The 22,835-nt window shown below is 34.6% G+C and overlaps 1 protein-coding gene across 3 annotated transcripts in view; it reads right to left on the bottom strand.

Annotated features, from left to right (window-relative positions):
- Positions 1 to 18,335, bottom strand: part of Tbc1d8b (TBC1 domain family member 8B) — a 109,126-nt gene extending 90,791 nt beyond the window's left edge. For 2 of the 3 annotated variants that reach the window (XM_063246239.1, XM_063246240.1), the window contains exon 1: positions 18,023 to 18,334. In XM_063246239.1, coding sequence (XP_063102309.1) covers positions 18,023 to 18,152 — 130 coding nt within the window. In that variant the 5' untranslated portion in view covers positions 18,153 to 18,334. Of the gene's footprint in view, positions 1 to 18,022 lie in introns of all 3 variants that reach the window. The other variant, XM_063246241.1, reaches the window with a different exon arrangement.
- Positions 18,336 to 22,835: the final 4,500 nt, after the last annotated feature.

Genomic DNA, 22,835 nt, shown 5'->3' with positions numbered 1-22,835 from the left:
GGCAGGAAAGGGGATGAAAAAAAGATGTCTTACATATATGTACTAACTTCCCATGACAAATGCAATCAGTATGTACTATAAACATGTACCAATAAAAATATAATAAAACTAATATCAAGGACAAAAGAAACCCCAATATATCATTTTATGTAGCAATCTAATAGTTTTATTTAAAAAAAATTTCTACTCTGGCAGTTAGGAATATATAGCTCAGTGGTCGAGCAGCTGCCATGTGAAAGGCCCCAGGTTCCATCCCAAGCACTACAAAAACAAAATCTAAAATATTATAGCCTAAAGAGAACTTTAGATATTTTTCTTGAAGAAAAAATATATAAGGCATGAAGAGATTATCATGTGATAATGTGAGCAATGTTTGCGAAAAATTATCTTTCAACAGAGAAGTCGAGTTCAATTCTCCAAATACAAAAGTTTATTTGTATAACAGATGAGAATATAAAATCTGGTACAAGACTATCTGGGCCCGAATACTGGCTCTGTCACTTACTTGATTCAATCTGAACGAGTTAAATTACTTCTCATTTCTACACTGTCATTTGTAAAATAAAGAAGTTAAAATAATATGACAAACGAGTGTTGTGAACACTGAATTATTACATATAAAACGTTCAACATTAGTTAATTCTATTACTACATTGAAAATCTTAGGTAGTCAAACAAAATAAAACCTTGGTAAGAATGCTTTGGTAAACGGATTTACAGTTCAACAATTCTTAATGTTTTGATTTAGAATTCAAGGTTCTTGCTCAATTAATTCCACTTTAATTATCTGATTATATTTCTATTACTTTTAAGAATAAAGTTTCCTGTTGTCTTAACCAACCAAACTTTCCCTCAGGGTCTTTCCTAAGCAATTACCTTTTTTTATAGCGAAATGGCAACGAAATTCTTCTAAGCATGTCCCGCTAATCTAAATTCTGTATTTTTTCAAGACCCACTTCTCCCATGAAACCTTCACTGGCAACACCAGGTAAGGATTCTTTCCTTTATGCTAAGTGCTTATACCACACAAGTTCTATACTCTATAACCCAGCATTTGATTACTAGGGTGCTTATTAAAATTAGTTTTTAAGTGCTTTATGTATCATATTTTTATTCTCATTACAATAATATTTTTATCTATATTAATATATCTCTAAGGACAATAACTGTATTTTCTACCACAAAGTTTGTAACTTTAACTTTTGACATATCCTGGGTACCATAAAAGCATGGTTCACTGAGTTAACTATATCAACGTGATGTCTAGGATACATAAATCTCCTTTTCTGGGAGCTTTAATTCACTGAGAGTTCATTTTATTCTATATAATAGCACTTCCCTTTAACATAACATACAGATTTTTGAAAAATACTTAAATCAATTATAAATAAAGCTTTTGGCTCTTTGCCATGTCTACCCACTGAAAAAAAGTTAAGATTTTAAGTAATCTTTGAATGAGAATATAGATAGATAGGGTGGCAGATGTGAGGTAGGATAATATTATAAGCACAGAGTAAACTAAATTACATGAGTAGAAGATCAAGCGAAATTGGCTCAACTGAAAACACGGTAATGGATGTAGGAATAGAAAGAGGAAACACAGAGGATACTCCAATTAATAATGACGGAATTACCGGAGGATTTGAAGATAAAAGAAAAATATAGTTCTACCACTGTCAGCATTGAAATAGTGAATGTGAGAAACTAAAGTTTTCATAAAGGATAAAGAAAGAGAATGAGGAACTAAACATATTTGAAGAGTGTCCTAAGAGCAATGTGATTAAAATTACTCAGGAAATGGAGAAAAGGAGAATGTTCTCAATTTCAAAGCAAGAGAGTGAAAATATTCAAAGGATAAAACAGTGATAACAAAAGACAACCGAAAAAAGCCGAAAAAGGAAAAAAAAAAAAAAAAAAACAGAATCAAGTGTATAAATGAGCATATATAAACATTTAATAAATTGACAAAATTGTCAAAATAAATTTACAACTTCAAATGAAAGTATTTGTTAAAAACAGTTTTATCTGCTACATTTGATAACCTTTTTCTTTGAAAAATTTAAATTCTAAAAATGTTGTCAAGAAAAGGAAGTTTTACATTTTCAAGAAAATGTATTTATTTTTTGGATTTTGTTTCTGTAGTACAGAATATTGAACCCAAGGTCACTGAGATGAGTACCCTTGAGCTGAGATTAATCCTCAGTCAGTCCTTTTATATTTTTAAATTTTAGACAGGGTCTCACCAAGTTGCCAAAGATGCTCAGGGCTTGAATTTACAATCCTCCTGCTTCACATTCCAAGACAGTTGGCATTACAGGTGTGTACCACCATGCCCATCTTATTGTTGGATTTTTAATAACACTAGCTTAAATTCAATTTCTTTACTTGAAAATCCTATAAAATTAATATAAGAATGGAAGAAAACAAAAGAGCTAAAAGGAGTTTGGATAATAATGCCAGTGTGGATGCATGAGGAAGCAGGGGCAAGAGGAGGTCACAGAACTATTTCTAAATTATGTAACATTTCTTTGGTAAGATTTGAGATTGCAGACAAAATGGTGAAAACTGCTGGCAAGAAAGGTCATATTTTTTGCTGCATCAGAAATATTCAGAGGAGTATAAATGCCTTATACTATGTAAAAATGAAAGTGACCAGTTTTTGTAAGTCTAAGAAATTAGCAAGTTAATATAAAACTATGCAACAAATAACTTAGAAGCTCTGATTAGAATATATTTCTAGTCACTTGGGAACTCTTGCAGCTCATTATACTTCATAATCTTCATAATATTCCTGCAAGTTATTCAGGAGTTAATATGTGCTAATGTCTAGGTTCTAAAAAGTACATGAAATAATAAAAACAACTTTGGGTTCTTTCTTGTATACCCAAAGGTTTATCATCTGACAGTCTGAATATTTTGGGTCATTTTTCTTTCCCATATACCAAGAGGTTTATTATCTGACAGCCTGGACATTCTAGATCATGGAACAGCCTATACATGGGAAATACTATAGCTATACTAAATTGGGAAAAGAACAGATACTATCAGCTACATAACAGAACAAATATTTTAAGAATATTAAGAAATTCAAACCATCCTCTGTGCTACTCTTTAGATCCAAAGTGTCCCCTGAAGTCTCATGTTTTTGGAAATATGAACATGGGGGGTGCTATACTTATCAGTAGATTTGTTCATTGGTAAGTTCATAGCTGAATGTGGTGTTAGAAGGTAATGCTTGGTTGGAAGTGCGTCACTGTTCTTCCCCACCACTTGTCCTCTTCCTTCTTACTGCCCTGTAATTAACTACTGTAGTCTAAACCAAAAACCAAATTAAATCTCTCCTCTAAATTGTCAGGTATTTTGCCTCTGCAACAAGAAAACTAGTACACACAAATCAATTCTAAGTATAGAATCAACCAATGTTATACATCCTAGTAAGTCTATGGGGGTTTTGGTAGCATTCTGCAATACGAATGGACCCAGCTTTAGGAAATTCACCATCATACTTGATGTGAGACACTTTATATTAAATTCCATAGCAAGATTACAAAAATACAAGGTGCAGCGACTTTCAAAAAAGTGCTTTTTGTAGATAATGATTATTGCATGTGAATCAATACTCTTTGGCTGGATAAAGAACAAGCAAATTTAGATGAAAGTCAGGTAATCCAACCTTCAGTGCACTTAACTCTTCTCTGGTACCCCTGTCAGAAATCCTAAGTCTGTCTCTGAGTAACTTGAGTTTACTTCTAACATACATAGGTGGGATTTTCTAATTAATTAAGAAAGTCTTTTCTAAAATATGAAAGAATTTATATATTCAAATATTATAGCCAGAGCCAGCTTCTAGAGTTTCCAAACTATGAATAGGGCTCCAACTTGGGACTTGGTTTAATGTTTTATTGTTGGTCTTAAAATTCTTAATTTTTGACCAAGTCAAAGTCTGTCTGTCTCTCTTTCTCCTTCCCTCCCTCCCTCTCTTGCTTTTTTGAGACAGGGTTTCACTATATAGCCAGGCTAGCCTTAAACTCTTATGTAGCCCAGACTGGCCTCAAACTCACAGTGATCTTTTTGCCTCAGCCTCATCAGTGCTTGGATTACAGGCATGCGCCATTACACCGGCCTGAACTAGAGTCTTTCATTTTTATTTTGTAATGAGCTCCATAAATTTGGTAGAGATTGTTTTTATACACACATATGTATAATTATTTTTTACATTAAACATGTTTCAATAGTTAAGATGGGAAAAAAAGAGATTTTTTTTACTCAACAAAAAGACAAAGGAGATTTTAGGATAAATAAAATGCTACTTGCTTGCAACAAAATATAAAACATATTCAACAAAAACTATGCTAAATATAATGGGTTTTCCAATAGGAATACAGGTATTTTGTTTTTCCTTACAATTTACTGGTAGCTTACTATGTACCTTGTTCTTTCAATTGTTTGTTAAATGAGATAATCTGAATATATTATTTGTTTTACTATTCTCTTAATAAACTTATTTGTCAAACGTTCTTTTAAAATACGTCATTGAAACCTGAATACCAGGTACTGTACAGTCTGAACAAACATAGGCTCTTTATGTTCTCCTCCTTTTCTTCCTCCTCCTCCTCCTCCTTTTTTTTTCAGTACTGGGGATTGAATACCAAGCTACATTGCCAGCCATTTTAAAAACATTGTTTATCTTGTGATAATGTCTTGCTAAGTAACCAAAATGCTCATTGTCAGCTCAAAAAGGATCTTTTTGCTTCTGCTTTTCAAGTGCTGGGACTATAGGCATATGCCATCATGCCCCTCTCCATTGCTTTTTAAATGTAGTTTAAAATTATTAGCTTTTTAGATCACTACATACTAAGCTTGTGATTTTTTTCATAAGCATAAGCACCAGCCTGAGTATTTTCTGTCTTGTGCAGATAATTTTTAAAACTTAAATTCAGTTTATAGTTAGCCATTTAAATTTTGTATCACCAGTTGATACACATCTTTTTGAATCTTAATTTTTTTTATCTCTGATCATAATGACTATCAATACAAAGTACAAATTTAAACCTTCTGGAGGAATTTTTGAGACTTAAGTTTTGAAACTATTAAAGCCCAGAGATTCTGATTTAATTGCTCTGGTATGGCATCTGGGAAGATACTTTTTCCTTAACTTTGCAGTACAAAATTTCTAAACTTATAAAAATGTAGATAATATGGACTTTCTAAATATCCATTACCTAATTTCAATAATCATCAAAACTTGCATTTATCCTTCCTGAAGTATTTTAAAGTAAATCCCAGACATATCTCTTTTCCAAATAATTCAAGTATTCTGTATTTGAATCTAACATGCAGTCAATTTTAAGAACACTGACCTATGGGATTAATTTCCTTCCAACTTTTATATACTTGAAAATTTAATAAATATTTCTTTTGAGTATTACATTAATAATGATGAACAAGGAGGACCATGGGCTGAATATTAAAAGAATATCATTATCAATGCTCATTATCAATGGGCTAGTGTAGCACACAAATTAAAGTGTACTTTAGTTTGACAAGTGGCTCCTTTTGTTTGTAAACTAGATTGAGAGCACTATTTAAGGAAACTCTGCTCTAGCTGCAGAAAAGTCATAAATGAACTTCTTAAATTACAAACAAGATTTATTTCCATTCTAACTAAAACTTTTGATTATATATTTTGACTACAATAATGATTGCTAGAACTTTACATATTTTGTCCTAAGATGTCATGCTTATGAAATCATCTTTATTGAATTTCCTACAATTTCACAAATTCATTAAGTTCTAATAAATAGACTAATTAGAAAGTTGCCAATATACTTAGTAGGAAATATATTAAAAATAGAAGTGTTGTGTTCAATAAAAGTTGACAGTTTTCTGGTTGTATTACCTTTGCTACCAGATTTAAGTTCTTAAAACAGGACTGTTAAAAGTTATTTTAGAATAATTCAATAGTCACTATTGGCATTTTGGAAGCTTCCAATTTTACCCTAAGAACTTTGGAAAACAAGTAATAAAAATAATTTTTGTGTTATTTTCCTTCTATATTTTTTAAAAAGCACTTATGTGAAAACTGGAACTCAGAGAGAGAGAGAGAGAGAGAGAGAGAGAGAGAGAGAGAGACTTACAGAGACAGGGATCTTTGAAAACTGGAAATCCTATACAGAGAAAGAGACAGAGACAGAGACAGAGACAGAAACAGAAATCTCAGAAAACTGGAAATCCTATAGATAGAGATCTTTGCTTTTTAAAGGATTCAGAGTCCTTTAAATCCTTTAAAAAGGAGTCCTTTGAATCCTTTAAAAAGTGGTGCATGCTGGTAAGTGGTGCATGGTGGTGCATGCTGGTAATCCCAGCATTTGGCAAAAGGAGGCTGGAGGATTGCTGTGAATTCAAGGTCAGCCTAAACTACATAGTGAGTTCAAGGACAGTCTGAACTACATAGCAAGATCCTGTCTCAAAAAACACCCAAACAAAACAAACATCAAAAATCCCAAAGAACCCCCAAATAGAACAAAACACCAGCAAAAAAAAAAAAAAAAAAGATTTAGAAAATTTTGACCAAGACAATTTATGCCACAAATTGCAGACTTAAATGTCTTGCAGGGGGAAAAGAATGAATGATCAATCTAACTTAGCTACATTCCTAAAGGTTAAAATATAGAAAAACAGAATAGTTACCAGTCTGTTATTTACAGTCACCTCTTACTCTTCAAACTTACACACTAATGCACAAAAAGAGAGACTTTCAGAAAATTATTTAAAAAACACACACACAATTCCAGTGCAAGGCAAAAAGTATGATTGCAAATGAATAAACTCATATGCAGTATACTACTTTGCAACATTATTTAGAAAAACTAAGCCAGATTACTGTTCTGGTTAGCTCAAAATAAGAGGTCAATTAAGATAATAAATATCAGGAAATACAATTGTTTCTTTCTTTAAAATTTCACATTAATCTATATGTGACACATGTGTATCCCAGCACTTTGGGAGTTTGAAGTAGGAGCATCATAAATTCAAGCCCAGTCCGGGCAATTTAGTGCCTCACTGAAACCCCGTCTCAAAAACAAAAGGGTACAGTAGGGAGCTCAGTGTAAAAGCCCTAGGTTCAATTCCTTAAACTGAAAAAAGCAAATCAAAACAAAGGCGAAAAACCCCTCATTTGTTTACACTGGACTAAGAAATTTAAAAAATTATACCCTAGGCCCCAAGACTCAAAACAGCAGTAGAGGTTAAAATGGTTTAATTGTTATATCCTTTTAAATCTGCATCTCAGGGTTTCCTCTGGTATAAATGAGGGCATTGTTATCCCAACAACGATTTTTTTCCAATTGCTAAGGACATTATATCTTGAGCCTCATATTTTCAACTCCAAACAAGTAAATGAAACTGTAATATCTACTGTATCCCCAACAACTGTCTTCTTTTGCTTTTGCAGTATCACATTATTCCTCCCACTGAGAATTTCTTTCCCACTTCCCCCTACCAAGCCATCTCTCAGATATTGTTTTTTTTTTTTTTTTTTTTTTTTTTTTTTGGTCTTTTTGAGACAGGGTCTCGCTATGCAGTTCAGGCTGGCCTTGAGCTCACTGTGTACTCCTGGCTGGTCTCGAACTCGCAACATCCTCCTGCCTCAGCCTCCAGAGTGCTGGGTTTACAGGCGTGAGCCACCATGCCTGGCCCAAATATTGTTATGCTCATTTAATTTAAAAACAATCCAAACTGGTTTTTGACAAGATGCTCTAAAATTGCCACACCAGAATTCTGTCACCAATATACAATCTGTTGTTATTAATCACTCCTTTTAGAAAATATCTGCATCATTTATCAGGCATACATCACACCACAGCTGGCCTAGGAAAACTGCATTGGTGCTTTGTAATACCTTCTTTTTAATGGAGATATATATACCAACAAAACTAGGCTGACAATATTGTCTACCTAGAATTATCTCTATTTGTTCCCAATATGCACTTAGCTCATATACTCTAGTCCCTCTCATCTCTGCTCATAAGACACTTTCTCAGAGCGATTTACTTGAAATGTCAACTCCCTGTCTTTTCAATCATGTTACCCTCCTGCACTCTTCTTCATACTACTTATCATCACCAGTCATCTTATAATATTTATTTACTCCCTCAACTAGAACGGTAGCTCCATGGGAGAAGGGACTTTTCCTTCATTACATTATCACCAGCATGTAAAACAGTGCTTGCTTTTCAGAAAGCACTTACTAAATACTTGCCAAATGAATGTATAATATCCCACTACATTTGAGAATTTCTATTGTCTTTTGTACTTATATAGCAAGGGCAAAGGCAGAAAACTGGGCAAACTTTCTAACACAAAGTCAATATAAATACTGTCATGGCTGTACAGCAACATGGTAAATACTATAATGCCTTTTATTATCATTTTTAACTTTATATCATAGTACTTTCACAACTCTCAATAAGCAGTGAGCTTTCACACCAGTTAAATAGTTATTTCTTCTTCAAGCATTATGTTTTGAAAAATACAAGAGAAATCAAAGTTGTATCTATCTATCTACCTATCCATCTATCTGTGTTGTTCAATACCATACAGCAAGACAAGCGATGCTTGTATCTACAGAAGTAATATGTGATAACATCTAGGTTTTGAGTAATCATAAACTAAAAGGAAATGCTGTTATGATAAATTATTCTGATTCTTCTATATTATCATGATTACAAACTATAAATGCACAATCAGCATCACACTAAAATTCTTCCTGATTAGCCATCACTGTTTTGCTTTTGTATCTTGAATATAACCACTGTTACCATTCCAAATCAAAATCAAGTTCTAACAGAACAAGGAAAAAGTGATTACTTGGGAAAATAGTGCATGTACACACACAAATACACACTCTGCCCTTTGATCTTCCAGCCCAGAAAATGGCACTTAACATCTTATGCTTTTATAATATATAAATGAATGTAAATATTTTATAGTTGTTTACAGGCTTCAAAACTCATTAAACCCACATAACAATAATCTAAGATAGGGAAGACAAGTGTTAGCACTATTTAACAGTTGAAAAAATAGCCTTTATGAAACAATTACAGCTAAAAAGAGGCCATAAAATATAACGACACTAAGATTTCACCTCATCCAAGAAACAATGGTTATCATCAAAAAAAAAAAAATCAACCAATAACATGCTGGTGGGGCTGTGGGGGAAAAGAAACCCTTCTCCATTTCTGGTAAGAGTGTAGACTAGTGTAATCACTGTGCAAATCAATATAGAAATTTCTTTAAAAACTAGAATTAGAAGTCCCATTCAACCCAGCTATTCCCCTTCTGGGTATCTTTCCAGAATTAAAAACATCATACCACAGTGATAAATGTGTGCCCATGTTTATAGCAGTACAATCTTGGAATAGTTTAATTTTGGAAAACAACCCAGGTGCCCATCAACTGAAAATGGATTTAAAAAAAGATGTTTTTAAAAAATATAATGGAATATTACTCAGCCATAAAGAAAGATAACCTGGAGACTTTTATAGGTAAATGGATGTAGCTTGAGACCATACTTATAACTGAAATAGGACCCATATGTCTAAACACTGTATTGCCTCAATAGTGTGACAATCTGAAAAAGTAAACAAGATCCAAAAAGTACAATACATACTGTGAAATAAGAAGCTATTCAAAGGAAAAGAAATTGTGATAGGGAAAAGAAAGAAAAGGCTAAAGAAAAAAATACATAAGATGGTCACAATAGTTATACAGCTAGTTTCTCCTAGTTCACTGAAAACAAAGGTTTGTGCTAATATTGTTTGGACAACATATCATGCCTATATCTTGTACTCTGAATACTATGAAGATAACAATGCACAATGTATTAATTATTGCAACTTTCCTACTAACATGTTTTGAAACTGTTTTGTTATTTTTGTTTTCCACTTTAAAATAAAAAATCAATTACACCTAAAAAGAAACCATAAAATATTAAAGAATCAAGGAACATAAAAGAAGCAGAGTTATTGTTTAGTGGAATCACTAAATTTGGTGTTACATTTATACATCTCTGTATGTTGTCATACATTTGGATTATTAAAAAAAATTCCATGAGGCAACATGTAAGGAAGCAAATCACATTGTGTTCCTTTTCCACTCTGGAAATTTTCGTCCTTGCAAAATCAAGTAAAAAAAAATGCCTCTAACCCAGCATAAGACTAATTTTATCATCAAGGTATAGAGACATGGATCTTTCGGACCCATGTTTATTCTTTAGAATATATCTACTGGTGAACTAGTAATTTTAGTTTTGTGAGTTGCATTATATTAAACAATGAGTATTTAATAGGAAAAAAATCACAAAAGTATTGAAATTTTAGTGTTTATTGTTTATAAAAAAGCATCAAAATTTTAAACATCGACTGTTCTGTGGTGTACAAAGTCTAAAAATAACAACACAAATAAAAATTTTTACATGAACTACAATGAAAATGCCAATAGTACTCTATTGAAAAAAAACCCTTTACTTCAATTATCATACGTAAAACAGTTTAAACACATGACAATAGCGTGTTTCATACACACATATCACTACACTTGCAGCACATGTATTTTTGTTTCCTGGTCTTTTAGTAGAGCATATTTGACCTCTCAGTGGTCCTGCTGTTTGTCAAGAGGTTCTTACTATATTATGTAGTGTGCAGTTAACAGGAACACAACATATCAATAAAATAAAGTATAAAATTCTTATTATGTATTGTGCATTAGAACAGACATTGATATTTTCACACCTGCAGCATTATACTTGCTTTGAAAACCTAAAACATCAGAAATGAAACCCCAAACTTGGGCGGGGGGGGGGGGGAGAGTCTAAGAAAGGAACGAACCCTCCTTCCTGGTAAGAGGCAGCATGAGCGAGCACAGGGCTCGCCAGGGAGACAAGTCAGTGTGTCCTGAGATCCAGCCATGTTGGAACTTGGGGGCGCTGAGCCAGAAAGCAAGAAGCCCTCCTTCCTGGTATGCGGCGGCATGAGTGAGCAGTGGGTGCACCAGGGAGAGAACAAGTCAGCATCTCCCATGAGCCTATTGATGCACAGGCTGAGAATCAAATGTCCCATCCCCCTTCTCTGGTTAGCAACTGGATAGTATCAAGGACAGCTCAAGTTGATAGCAACTAAGGCACACAAAACAACTAACTGCTTATATTGTTGGGTTGATTATGCTGACCTGAGGCCAGAGGTCTGAACATCTCTTGGGAGGATGACCTTATGTAATGTAGCAAGTATGCGGGATTTCATTGTATCTTCTCTTTGAAGGCAAATAATGTTTTCACGGTTTTGCTTTGTTCTGATTACTTGTTTTGCTCTATTCAGTATTCTGTTTTGACAGGTTTTATAATATTCTGTTTTTGGTTTGATTTGGCTATTCCTGATTGAATGGACAACTATTGTGAAGATAACAAGATATACTATGGTACCTATTACTGTTATCCCAGTATCCTGCTCTGAAGTTTTGAACTAATTTCACTGCATTGTCTCAACTGGCTTTGTTCTGTCTTGTTTTGTAGTGTTTTACTATCTTCAAAATAAAAAAATAAAAAAGAAATAAAATCCCATATGAATTACAACAGAAATACTAATAGAATTCTACCACAAAAGTAAGTTTTGCTTCTACTGTCACACCCAAGGCAGTCTTCACACACAACTGCATGTTCCATGCACATGTTTCACTTACACTGGTAATATGTGTGCTTAGTTTTTCTTTCCTATGTGGCAGTCTTGTCACCTTTCTTCTCTGTTTTGTCAGGATCTTCTTACTAAATTATACAGCATGTACTTAACAGGGAACTAACATATTAATGAAATAAAATAAAATATCAAATATGTAATGAATGTTTAGAATAGATATGAACAGTTTCACATCAGCTGTTTACTTACTTACAAAACCTAAAACATAACATCAAAAATAAAAACCTATGTGCAGTACAAATGAAAGTCTATCATAGAAATAAGCTCTGCTTCAGCTGTCACACCTAAGGCAGTCTTCACACACTACAACATATGCCATATACAACTGTTGCTTACAATGATCACACGTATGTTTTGGTTTCCTGTACTTTCTTGTAGTGCATAGGTGATATCTTTTCTGTTTTCCTATTGTAGCAGGTCTTCATGATGCTGAGCCTCTCTGTTCACCTGTCAGCTCACCAGTGTTCTCCACAATATTTTTTGTGTATTTCCCTGGGCAGAAGCATTTTGTCTTTGTTCTGCTACAAATGATCTCTTACGAGCTCCAATCCCAATCCTCTAAGAAAATTTCTCCATAACATTTTGCACTTGTTATTTTCTTTGTAAAGTATCAAACTATTTATGGCATACATTCAGTAAGATTGAGTAAAACACAATCATCAGTCAATGCTTTGTGTTTCAAGAGACATCATAGTTGGTGGATAATATATCAAAATTTACTTCATGCCTGGGTTTGTTGTAGAAAGTTCCCATTTTAGTTTTCCATTTTGTTAAGGTTTCCCTATCAATATTTCCATCATGGTAAAATGCTGACATCAGCAGTATCAGTTTGTTTTTCTTTGCTATATGCAAGAACAACGTTATATCTTTCTGAAATCCAAAGGTCATAGTACATAATTCTCTGTCTTGAAATTTCAACATTTCATTTGTAATGTCTGCTTTGTTCCTGCATATAGTTTCTGTGCTGGTCAACTTGTGCTCTGCTGGCAAATGTAGTATCAGTTGGACACTGGTAGACCAATTGTTGAATGCCACATTCTGATTTGGAAGATAGGAGCAACAAGTCTGTTCACAACATCATTTGATTTATTACTAAATGTATAAGGACCTGATGGCTGAACTCCCAATGAATGTCTAAACCGAAAATATAAAAAAGTCTACATCTACAAAGGTATAAATCTTTATGCCATGTTTTGACTCATCATTTTTCAATGAATCTTTCATATTCCTATGATTGCCATGAGAATCCTTGCTAAATACAGCAGACCTATGAATGCTTTCTTTTCAGCTAGTGAAGTATCATAATAAATATATATTTGAATATGGCTATTGGTACATATAAAGCATTTTACTTGCATTTCAGCCTTTGTGTATTTCACAGCATCTTCCAGCATTTTGTCTGTTATAATTTCCAACACTGAATGGCAGTGCTAGCATTCTGTCCAATACTTTTCACCCTTACCAAAGCCTCACTATATTTTCGGACCTAGTTCTAACATTGGATTATTCCATTTGGTTGCATGAACATTCTGCAACATTTCAACTAGTGAACATTTGAACTCATATTGTTTTTTTCTTTATCGTCTGAAATAAGGAGGTCTGCATTCTCTCCCTATGTCTGTATCAGATGATTGTTACTTCATTTCACTGTCACAGGAACATGACCAACATCAAACTCATCATCATCATCATCATCAATCCACCCCACTTTTCTGTTATGAATGCATGTACTTTACCATAATGAATCATCTTCATCATATATGTACTAGTAAGCTGATGATACATGTTTGACTTCCAAAACTTGCAAATCTGGTTTTTCATGTGCCATTGTATTGAACTGGGCTACTTTTACCAGAAAAATGAAAGGAAAACTTTTTTTTAACAAATCCTAGAATGGTGTGGGTCTACTGGACCCTCCATGATGCTTGAGTAAACATATGCAAAAACTATTCTACTCAGCATAAAGCTGGGTACAAAGCCCATTTTGGCACTTTTGCAAATACCTCGCTGCTCATCATACCAAGTAGGTAAACACATAGCTTGCTTCTGTATTCCCTAGGAAAATTTACTAAAATGCACACCTAACAATTATAGTGCTAAAATACAAATTTGCTGTAGAAAAGTATGGGATAGGTTCACTGGAACCAGTCTTATGCTCCTAAAGATGTCATTTAAATGAGAAGTGGCAGCCTTGCAGGAGGCTTTGAGAAATGAAGGAAAATCAAGGTGGCTATCTTTTTTTTTCCAGGTAGTGGAAGGATTGCTCGCCTACCTACAATTATGTCTGTTGATAGTTACTGTAGTCAGGGGTTGTGAGGAGAACAATTAGAATCAGGACACAGAATTTATAATATTATTTTATGATGGTCACCCAGAATTAAACAAAAAAAAGTGCACCAAATAGTTTCCTGTTCCTTTTTTTTTTGGTGCTAGGGGTTGAACTGAGGAGGGCTTTCAACATACTAGACTAATGTTCTACTACTGAGCTATATCCTCAGCTTTCGGAATCAAATGTTTTATCAGATAGTTCTTTTGTGAGCATAGTATTTAGAATATTTTGCTAATAAATACATGTTGCAAACATTTTCTGAGTTGGACTCCTTGAGCTGGGGGTGGACAGAAAGAGGGAAAAAAGGTTTATATTTTCAAGGGATGGTAACTGAGAGCTATTATTTACTTATTGGTATTTTTTGAGACAAAATCTTGCTTTGTAGTTCACTTTTGTTTTGAAACAGGATCTCTCCTTGAACTAACTCATTATGTTACCCAGGCTGACTTTGAACTCTTGGTAATACTCCAGCCTCACCTTGAAAGTGCTAGGATTAAAGGTGTGTGCTAGCCCGCCCACTATTAAAGAGGTTTTTTTTTTTTTTTCTTTTTAAAGGACTATCTTATTGCTTAATATAGAAGTATTTATGATAAATCATCTACACAGTTTGTAAAGTCTATATAAATATTACAAAATGAATAGCTTATTTCAAATGACACCAAGATGAAAGAGGAGACAAGGAAACAGAATATCTAAAAATTCCCCAATTTATTAAGTTTTATTTCCTAGTTTTGTTCTACACTACAAAAAAGGTCTGATGAGGATGATTATCAATCCCCCATCCAAGAATCTGTTAACACTATTCAGACATGGAAAATTCTAAAAGTAAAATTCAGACAACTAAATGAAAGCTTCCTTATTGACAGGCCTTTCCAAATCCTACCCACTAGAGTACTTTAATAGAATGTAGCTCACGTAGTGGTTGCCATCTGCCAAGTAGAGCAAATTGTTGATTTTTGTTGAATAAGTCAAATATGCATAAATTATTTTTAATTATATACAATCAGGTGCTATATTTAGGCCCCATAGAAAAGCCATTACCTTTGTCAACTAGAAGCAAGGGCTAATGTAAGGTAACTATAAAAATAAAAAAGGGTAAATTACTTTTCTAAATGAAGAAAAATCATTTTATCTGCAATCTACCTTCTATGTAACAAAAATTTCAACAAAAATTTCCATTCTGCTGTGAGCCAGGACAATTAAGTAAGATAAAGTTAAGTAAATGGTCAGTAATCCACTCACTTCAAGTGTTTCAAAAATTTAAAAAAGTGATTGCAGAATTCTGACTTTCAAACCAGTCTCTTGTAATCATCCCAGAATTCTCTGCTGTTTTTATTTGACTGTAGAAAAAGAAATGCAGTCAACTAACTTCTTCACCAAGTTCATACCTAATGTCATTACATTGATGGTGGTTATTGCCAATTATTGCATGGCAAAGAAATGAAATTATAAAAGTACAAACATTAACATTCCCATTGTCATTATCTTTTTCATTAAACAAACCGTATACAATAACCTTATAAAAGCATTGCACACAACACGTGTTTTAGCAAACAAAATATACAAAGGAAAGTTTATGCTGGCACACAGTCAAGTTCTTTTAAGAACTAATCCAAATGCGGACTTATTTAAAACACAGCAAAGCTCTCGGTGTCACAATTTTAAGTAAAAATACATCAGTTAAGCAGTTGTAAAAATGAGCACACTCTCTTGCTCTGGACCAAAACCAATCAAACTTTAAAATATCTCTTTGCTACTTGCTGATCCATTTGGTTTAATTTACACAGTATGATAATGGTAGCTCCCATTTGGTAATTTCATGCATCTTGTTCATACATTAGGTAGTACAATCATGGAGATACAAAATGACCACTACATCAACAGGCCCCTCACTAGTCACAACATATATGTGTGGCAGGAATTTTGATTTAGTTCTTCAAATTTTGTCATTATAGAGATAGGAAACTAACAAAATGGTGGGCGGAATGGAGAAAAGAAGTTGGTATAACTGGTTCATGATTTAAGAAAGCACCGAATGAAAAAAAGTAAGCCCAGAAAATGATTGACTGATTGAGTAAAGGAAGCTTACAACAAGAATACCATTAATGGCGATTATGGTGATTTGATTCTCATTGATTTACCTACTATTTTCAAGAACACAGTTGGATGAACTAAAATGCACTTCTTTGGTAAATGTAGGCATTTACCAAAATCTGGTCAGTAAAAATTCTGGTCAAGTAAAATTATAGGGAACTAAAACGTATTAGAAGACTACTTCTGATGCTGTAACACAGGGCTGGCTAGAAGATCTATTTCAAACAGTTCATATATCCTGTTCTATTCTCAGTGGACTGAAATGGATAATTTAGGTGACTGTGAACATTGATTTTCTAATTTTAACCTAATAAATATTTGCATTTGTTAAATGTAAATCACTCAGCAAAATAACATTTGTAGTTTTTAAGAATCAGAAAATAACAAAAATGTGAAGCTTTTAGGGGAAATTTTGTTGGCATATTTTCAAAAAATCCTGTTAGAGGCTGAATGAGATACCTAGGTCTTGTAAGATTAAAAAGAAATCCTGTAGAACCTCAGATTTTTTTTCCCACCTTGGAGGTGGTTTAAAAAGAGTAATAGCATATGTTTATCACCACCTTAACATACACTGATTCATGCCTATTATCTTTTATGTATTCTCTCAACTCTCTGAGATGGTCACCGGTTTTGACTAGGAAAAATCAATGTCAGCTCTTCCATGAATCTTAACCGGACTCCATAGTTTAGTACCAATTATAATCTGCCTGGTTTACTAGTGGGTCTTCCTCTTCCTCTAACACTCCTCTCTCCCTAGCCAGATTTTGGGCACTTTAACAGCAGGAAACATAATCTTCATTTCGTTACTGTCCAAACATTTCTGTAGCACCGAGTAGTCACATAAGGTTGAGTAAATGAAAGAATTTGACAAATAACATAAAGTATGTAACAGATAGATAAGAGGACTGAAATGTGGGTTTTTGGACTCTTCCCTTTTCCCTTACATTACAAGAGCTAAAGGAAGCCTGGTCCACCAATTCAAGAACAGAATACCACACCAGAAATTATCACGAAATAGAACTTTTGTCTCCCTAACCTTTAAAATTTTGAATTGTCCCTATGGAGGGCGATTTGAAAATTACATTCTTTGGAAAGTTTAGACACTTGGACAAAAACAGCTTTTAATTTTTAAATCTAAGTATGGGGCAGAGTGGGTTATACAGGAAAAGTTGGATTTCCATTTGTTTAATTGGCTTTAAAAGAGGAGGCAACGCCAAACAAGGAGAAATATATCAGGACGCTGTTATATGTAGTCTGAGAGGCGAACCATGGGATTGAAAACTTGGACACAGAGTAAAGATGCTAAATTAGGAGAGGTCAGCAATTCAGAGCCCTACTCTTTGATTTTACCTGATACCATGTATTCCCTGTCTCAATTTCTCATTTAAAGCCTATCAGGACCTGAATGGGGCGCCTCTTTAACATTAATGTGCCGCTATCCCTACACTTAACACTCCCCAGGGTGGTGATTATTGGGACAGATTTTGTTAGGAAAAAAAAGTTAAGTTCACAACAGAGGAGAACTGGTCGCCTATGACCAGTCAGTCTAGCTGGACCACTCGCCATCAGCCTCCCCCGCCCCAAGCGAAACATCGGGGTCCCTATCTGATTCTATTTCCACCTTAGAAGGAATCCCTCCTCCCATCCTCTGTCCCACCTAAAAGCAACTGCTAGTCCTGTGCGGCTTTCCCAGGACTCAGTGAATTCAAAAAGGTGGTGGCAGGAGCAGAACCTCAGTCTCTAACCAGGTTTTAGGATTGGCGGTGGGTGGCGATGTGTAACTGTTTTTCTTGCTACCTTTTAAGTAACAGTAAACACAATCTCAAGGAAACAGGAGCTGGCCACGACTTACCTGTGAGCCCACCTCCGCCTTCCTCCCCGTAGCCTCGACGCCGTTGCAGCACGAAGTAGTCGTTGGACCTTTCCATTAGCCACAGCTTCAGCGCATTTTTCAGAAGCACTTCCTCAGGCTTCAGCCACATCGTGAAGAACTTTGTGTCGCCGGATAGCAACGACTTATTTGCCCTCCTCACCTCACCTCCAACCGGTTTTCCCCCCTCTATTTCTCTTTCTGATAAATCTTCCTCAGGCTGCAGCGGCTAGGGTTTAGATTTTCTACACTTCCCCCAGCCCTCTTTTCTCTCCCACGTAGGCAGAGAGGTTGCCAATTCCCTCCCACAGCGCTACAGCCCGACTGGGAAATATCCCTGCTCCTTTATCCCTTTGGGAGTTGTAGTTTTCTGCTCGATTTTCTGTACTCACGCAACTGCAGTTCGAGACTACACTTCCCACAATACATTGGGGCGAATACTGGGTGGGGGATGCTTTCAAAGCCCGTCCCGCCACCAGTTAAATGTTTTGCCTGGCTAAAATTAAAGGGTTTGTTGTTGTTTTTGTTCAAATATGTGATCCCCAAGTAGAAAGGTATTGCTTACTTGCTCATCAACCTTTTACAGCAAGGACATCAACAAAGTTTCTGAAATTTTAGAGAAACCACTCATTCCTGGAAGGAGCTTTAACTGCAACCAACATTTAGCTAAGGAAGTACAGTACTCAGGAGATCTGAATAATCCTCACAGATGTCCGTGAAGCAGATTTTTGCTACTTTTCACGTTAATAAACGAAAGCACTAACTAGTGAGGTGGTTTATCCAAGTCATAGAGTCAGTGCTACGTTTCCTTATCTAACTTCAAAATTCTTGCCAAAATTGAGCTCTTTCAACTCATAGAGAAAGAACATAAAATCTCCAGAAGCCACATACTTTCTTCATGCCTTGCACTTCCTTCCCTCGCTGCCGCCCCTATCTGTGTAATTACTGTAATAGGCCACAGGAAATTTCTACTCTAACTTTCCTTTTCAAATTTAAGCAATTTATCAGGGTAGTTTTCTGTATTTAAACTGTTTAAAAAACAAACCCCATAAGGGCAACCTTCACCTCTTTGTGTTTTGGCGGTGGTGCCCAACTATTTAAGCACTAGTGAATGAGGTCAGTAATCTGCATTACATTGCTATAAGCAATAAACGCTGTCTTTATTTATTACCCTTATGATCTCTGGGAGTTAAAGAGTGCACTCAAACAAAATACAACCCCCCCAAAAAACCCCAACAAAACAAAACAACAAAAATAAACCTTTGGGTGGGGCACATGCAGATTTCAAATTCTGGAGCCAGGGAACTCTGTCCAGAAAGAGCGTCTCTCTGGTTTAACCCTTGATGGTATGGCCCATCTCTAGAGAAACAGGTATGTGCTAAAGCAAGGGTTTTTCTTGCGATCAGAAAAAGGGCAGTCTGGAACTCTCTTCTATTAAAAGACAATTGGCAGGGGATACTCAGAAATGGATAGTTCTTTTGCTTCTTTACTCTGCAGGTTCATTCAGATCTGCCCAAAAAGCTTCTAGTGAAATCAGGCCTATGTCTGGCTCAGAGCAGGGCACTTAGAGAGCTCCTGTTTTAGTAAATAAATATTTCATGTTATGTAAAGAAAATATTTTTTTTCAAATAGTTACTTCTGTTATGTAAAATTTTCCTTTGATCATGAACTATTTCAATCCTTTGCAAATAAAGGTATTTCTCTGAAAGAACCTTTAGAAATAAAATGTCACTCTATTCATTATCCAATTGTGTATGTTAATGTAAATTGCTTAGAGAAGGACTAGGATTGAAAATTTCCTTTACTATCATGGCTGGTATTGATCTGGTACTAAGTATATGTTGTATCAATTTCATTAATAAGCTTATCTATTTTTAAAATCTATAGATGATATTTCAAAACTTACTTTTCTAAGATCACATAGTTAATCAAATTGCACAAATAGGATTTGAACCTAGAACATAGATTTATCTGACTACAAATCAAAACACTATATTGTTCATGCATATGGTCCATGAATATCTCAAAGCCAAATTGATTTTTCCAAAATTATCTATGCTTGATGTTGTTTCTCTTACTACGGTCTCTTGATTCTGTTTATCAAGATGCTCAAGCTAAGAACCTTGGCATAATCTTAAGGAGTTTTTTTTTCAGTTCCTATTTTCCCAACTCAACCAGTTTGTTGGTTTCTCTGTCTCTGTCTCTTTCTCTCTCTCACCCACACAAATACACATGCACATGCATGCACCAATGCTTCTTTTTCAAAAGTCCATCCCATTTTGCTATTATGGTTTTAGCCTCACATTCCTTTCTTGCTGTAGTGTTACAGTTGCTTCTCAGCTCATTTATCTGCTTCCATTCTTGTTTTCTGATTCATCCAAGGCAAATATTTATGGACCTTGTAACCTACTATGCAGAGGTGAATAACATCTTATTTATGCAGGGATTAATATTTCAGTTCACTCAGTCTTCTGAATCAAAGCCTCAAACATCTATAAGAAAAGGTATTAGGAATCCCTGAATAACAAGTCCAAGCCCTATGGAAAGATTGAGGCTGCCATTCATGAGTTTTTTAACTTTAAATAAAGTTCAGTAGCTTAGTTAATATTTTTTTCTTCATGTTTTTTAACTTTAAATAAAGTTCAGTAGCTAATATTTTTTTTCTTTTTCCTTTTTATCGGTACCGGGATTGAACTCACGACTGCCTGCTTGCAAGGCAGGCACTTATGCCACTGAGCTAAATCCCCAGCCCCAATATTTTGTACACAATATAGTAGGTACAGAAGCAGTACACATTAAAACCTGAGCACTGCTAGAGGAGAGCCATTTAAAGCTTTGCCACTCAAAGTATGGTTTCTAGGTCAACATCATCTGAACCTCATAAGCCTGGCTAGAAATTAAGACTGTCAGACTTCATATTAGACCTACTGAATCAGAGTGTACATTTTGACAATATCCCAGGTAATTTGAAGGCACTTTAAGGTTTTAGATGTACTGACTGAAGCAGTACATCATTTAATTTAAAAAACTATCTGAAAATTGGGAGTGCTAAATCATATTTCCATTAAGACTTATACAGGCAGTTTTTTAAAATAAAAAAAAAAAACTATTAATAAATTTTAGATGACTGAATTGCTTTTCTTAAAAAAGGATTTATACCAGGACATATTCATTGAAGTTTGCTGCGTAATGGTTGAGAACCTATCAGTTGGAATTATACCTACAAAGCGAAATTGTCACTAACCATCAGTACCAAGACTTAACTATACTATTCTTTTAATGATCAAAGTGTAGGTATGCCTATGAGTGGTTCACATTTGAGAGATTATGTTTACACAGGAAAATGTTGAGAATTACTGGGTAATGTTTCTCAGACTTTACATGAATTTGGATCTGATGGCTGAGAATAATTTATATTTATCTCTGGAGGTCATAGTATCCACTATAATCATGAAATATTCTCATGCTGCACTATTAATTTAAATCCTATTTTAATTAATATGACTAAACGATAAGAAATTCACTACAACTAGAAGCAATGAGCAAAGTCATTAGCTCAAAATTTATTACACGCTGTTGTGATAAGTTCTGTAATTAAAACATTTCACAAATAAAAAGTATACATATGGAATAAGAAGGAATGTTCCTAGCATCCAGATAGTCTCTCTAAATATATTTTTACTGTTTCTTGGGAACCAGGTATATTGTAGGGAGCTGTTGAAGATGGATATTGATCACATGTGTGGGGCTAATGCAAGGCCAGCCCAGCAAACACAGAGAGCCCAAAACAAGCTAGGTAAACAAACCTCCCAGCTCCAATCAGATAAGGGGCCCAGGCCAGCCAGGCAAACCAGTTGCTAGGCAGCAGAGTTGAAACTGATCTTCTTCTTTTGAGGGTATATATAAATGAGTTACAGTAGTTGAGCAGTTCCTCCTCTCCCATTAGGAGAGCAAGGGTTCTACCTGACCCCAGCTTTTGTCTCTTCTTTATATTTCCATACTCTCACTTTCCTTCCTCCCAGGAACAGCTAGAGATGCAGCCAGTTGCTACAGTATATTTTTAAAATAATACAGTCCGAGTTTGACTATAAACTTACAAATACTGAGAAAACTCTTTCATAATCTGGGAGACTCCTGATAGAGACAAATACTATCTATCGCTATTCTTTTGAAAGAATTAGCTTATAGTTTGACTATCATGTGAGAGTATAATATAAAGTCTGATGATGATGCAAAGAACTCCCACAAAACTTGAAATAAAGTTAATTCTCTAAAACTATAAGCATCACACACATGACCCTGGCATATTATCTATAAGAGTTTTCTGTACATTTGACTTGATAATAACGGTTCTGGGGTATTCCAAGAATTTGCATATTTTTCAGGTTTGACAAAGGAAAGAGATGCATTTAACTTATTAAAAGCATCCTAATACTCATAATGCCAAAGATAAAGGTGAAAGAAAATTTTAAAATACTTAAAGATCTTATGTCATGCATAGTATCAATATGTATTGGCATCTAGTTCTTTTTTTAAACTTATGTAATATTACTGGTGAATTTCATTAGTTTGCTGATATCTAGAACTAATTAATTCACAGTTAATTCAGTGATATAATGGCACCACTTCCTTTCCACATAATGAAACCTATAAATAGATGTCATACTAACAAGTTCGTTTTCATTAATCAAATATATCAGTTATCATTTACATATCAATATTTTTCTCTCAAAACCAGGCATATTATATATGAAAAGTCAGTACATGAAAGGTAAATTAAACACAAGACACAAAC

Source organism: Cavia porcellus, unplaced genomic scaffold, assembly GCF_034190915.1.
Source record: "Cavia porcellus strain 051 isolate PalLab524CR breed Dunkin Hartley unplaced genomic scaffold, mCavPor4.1 scaffold_3, whole genome shotgun sequence".
Taxonomy (NCBI): domain Eukaryota; kingdom Metazoa; phylum Chordata; class Mammalia; order Rodentia; family Caviidae; genus Cavia; species Cavia porcellus.
This window is presented reverse-complemented; position numbering and strand designations above follow the sequence as displayed.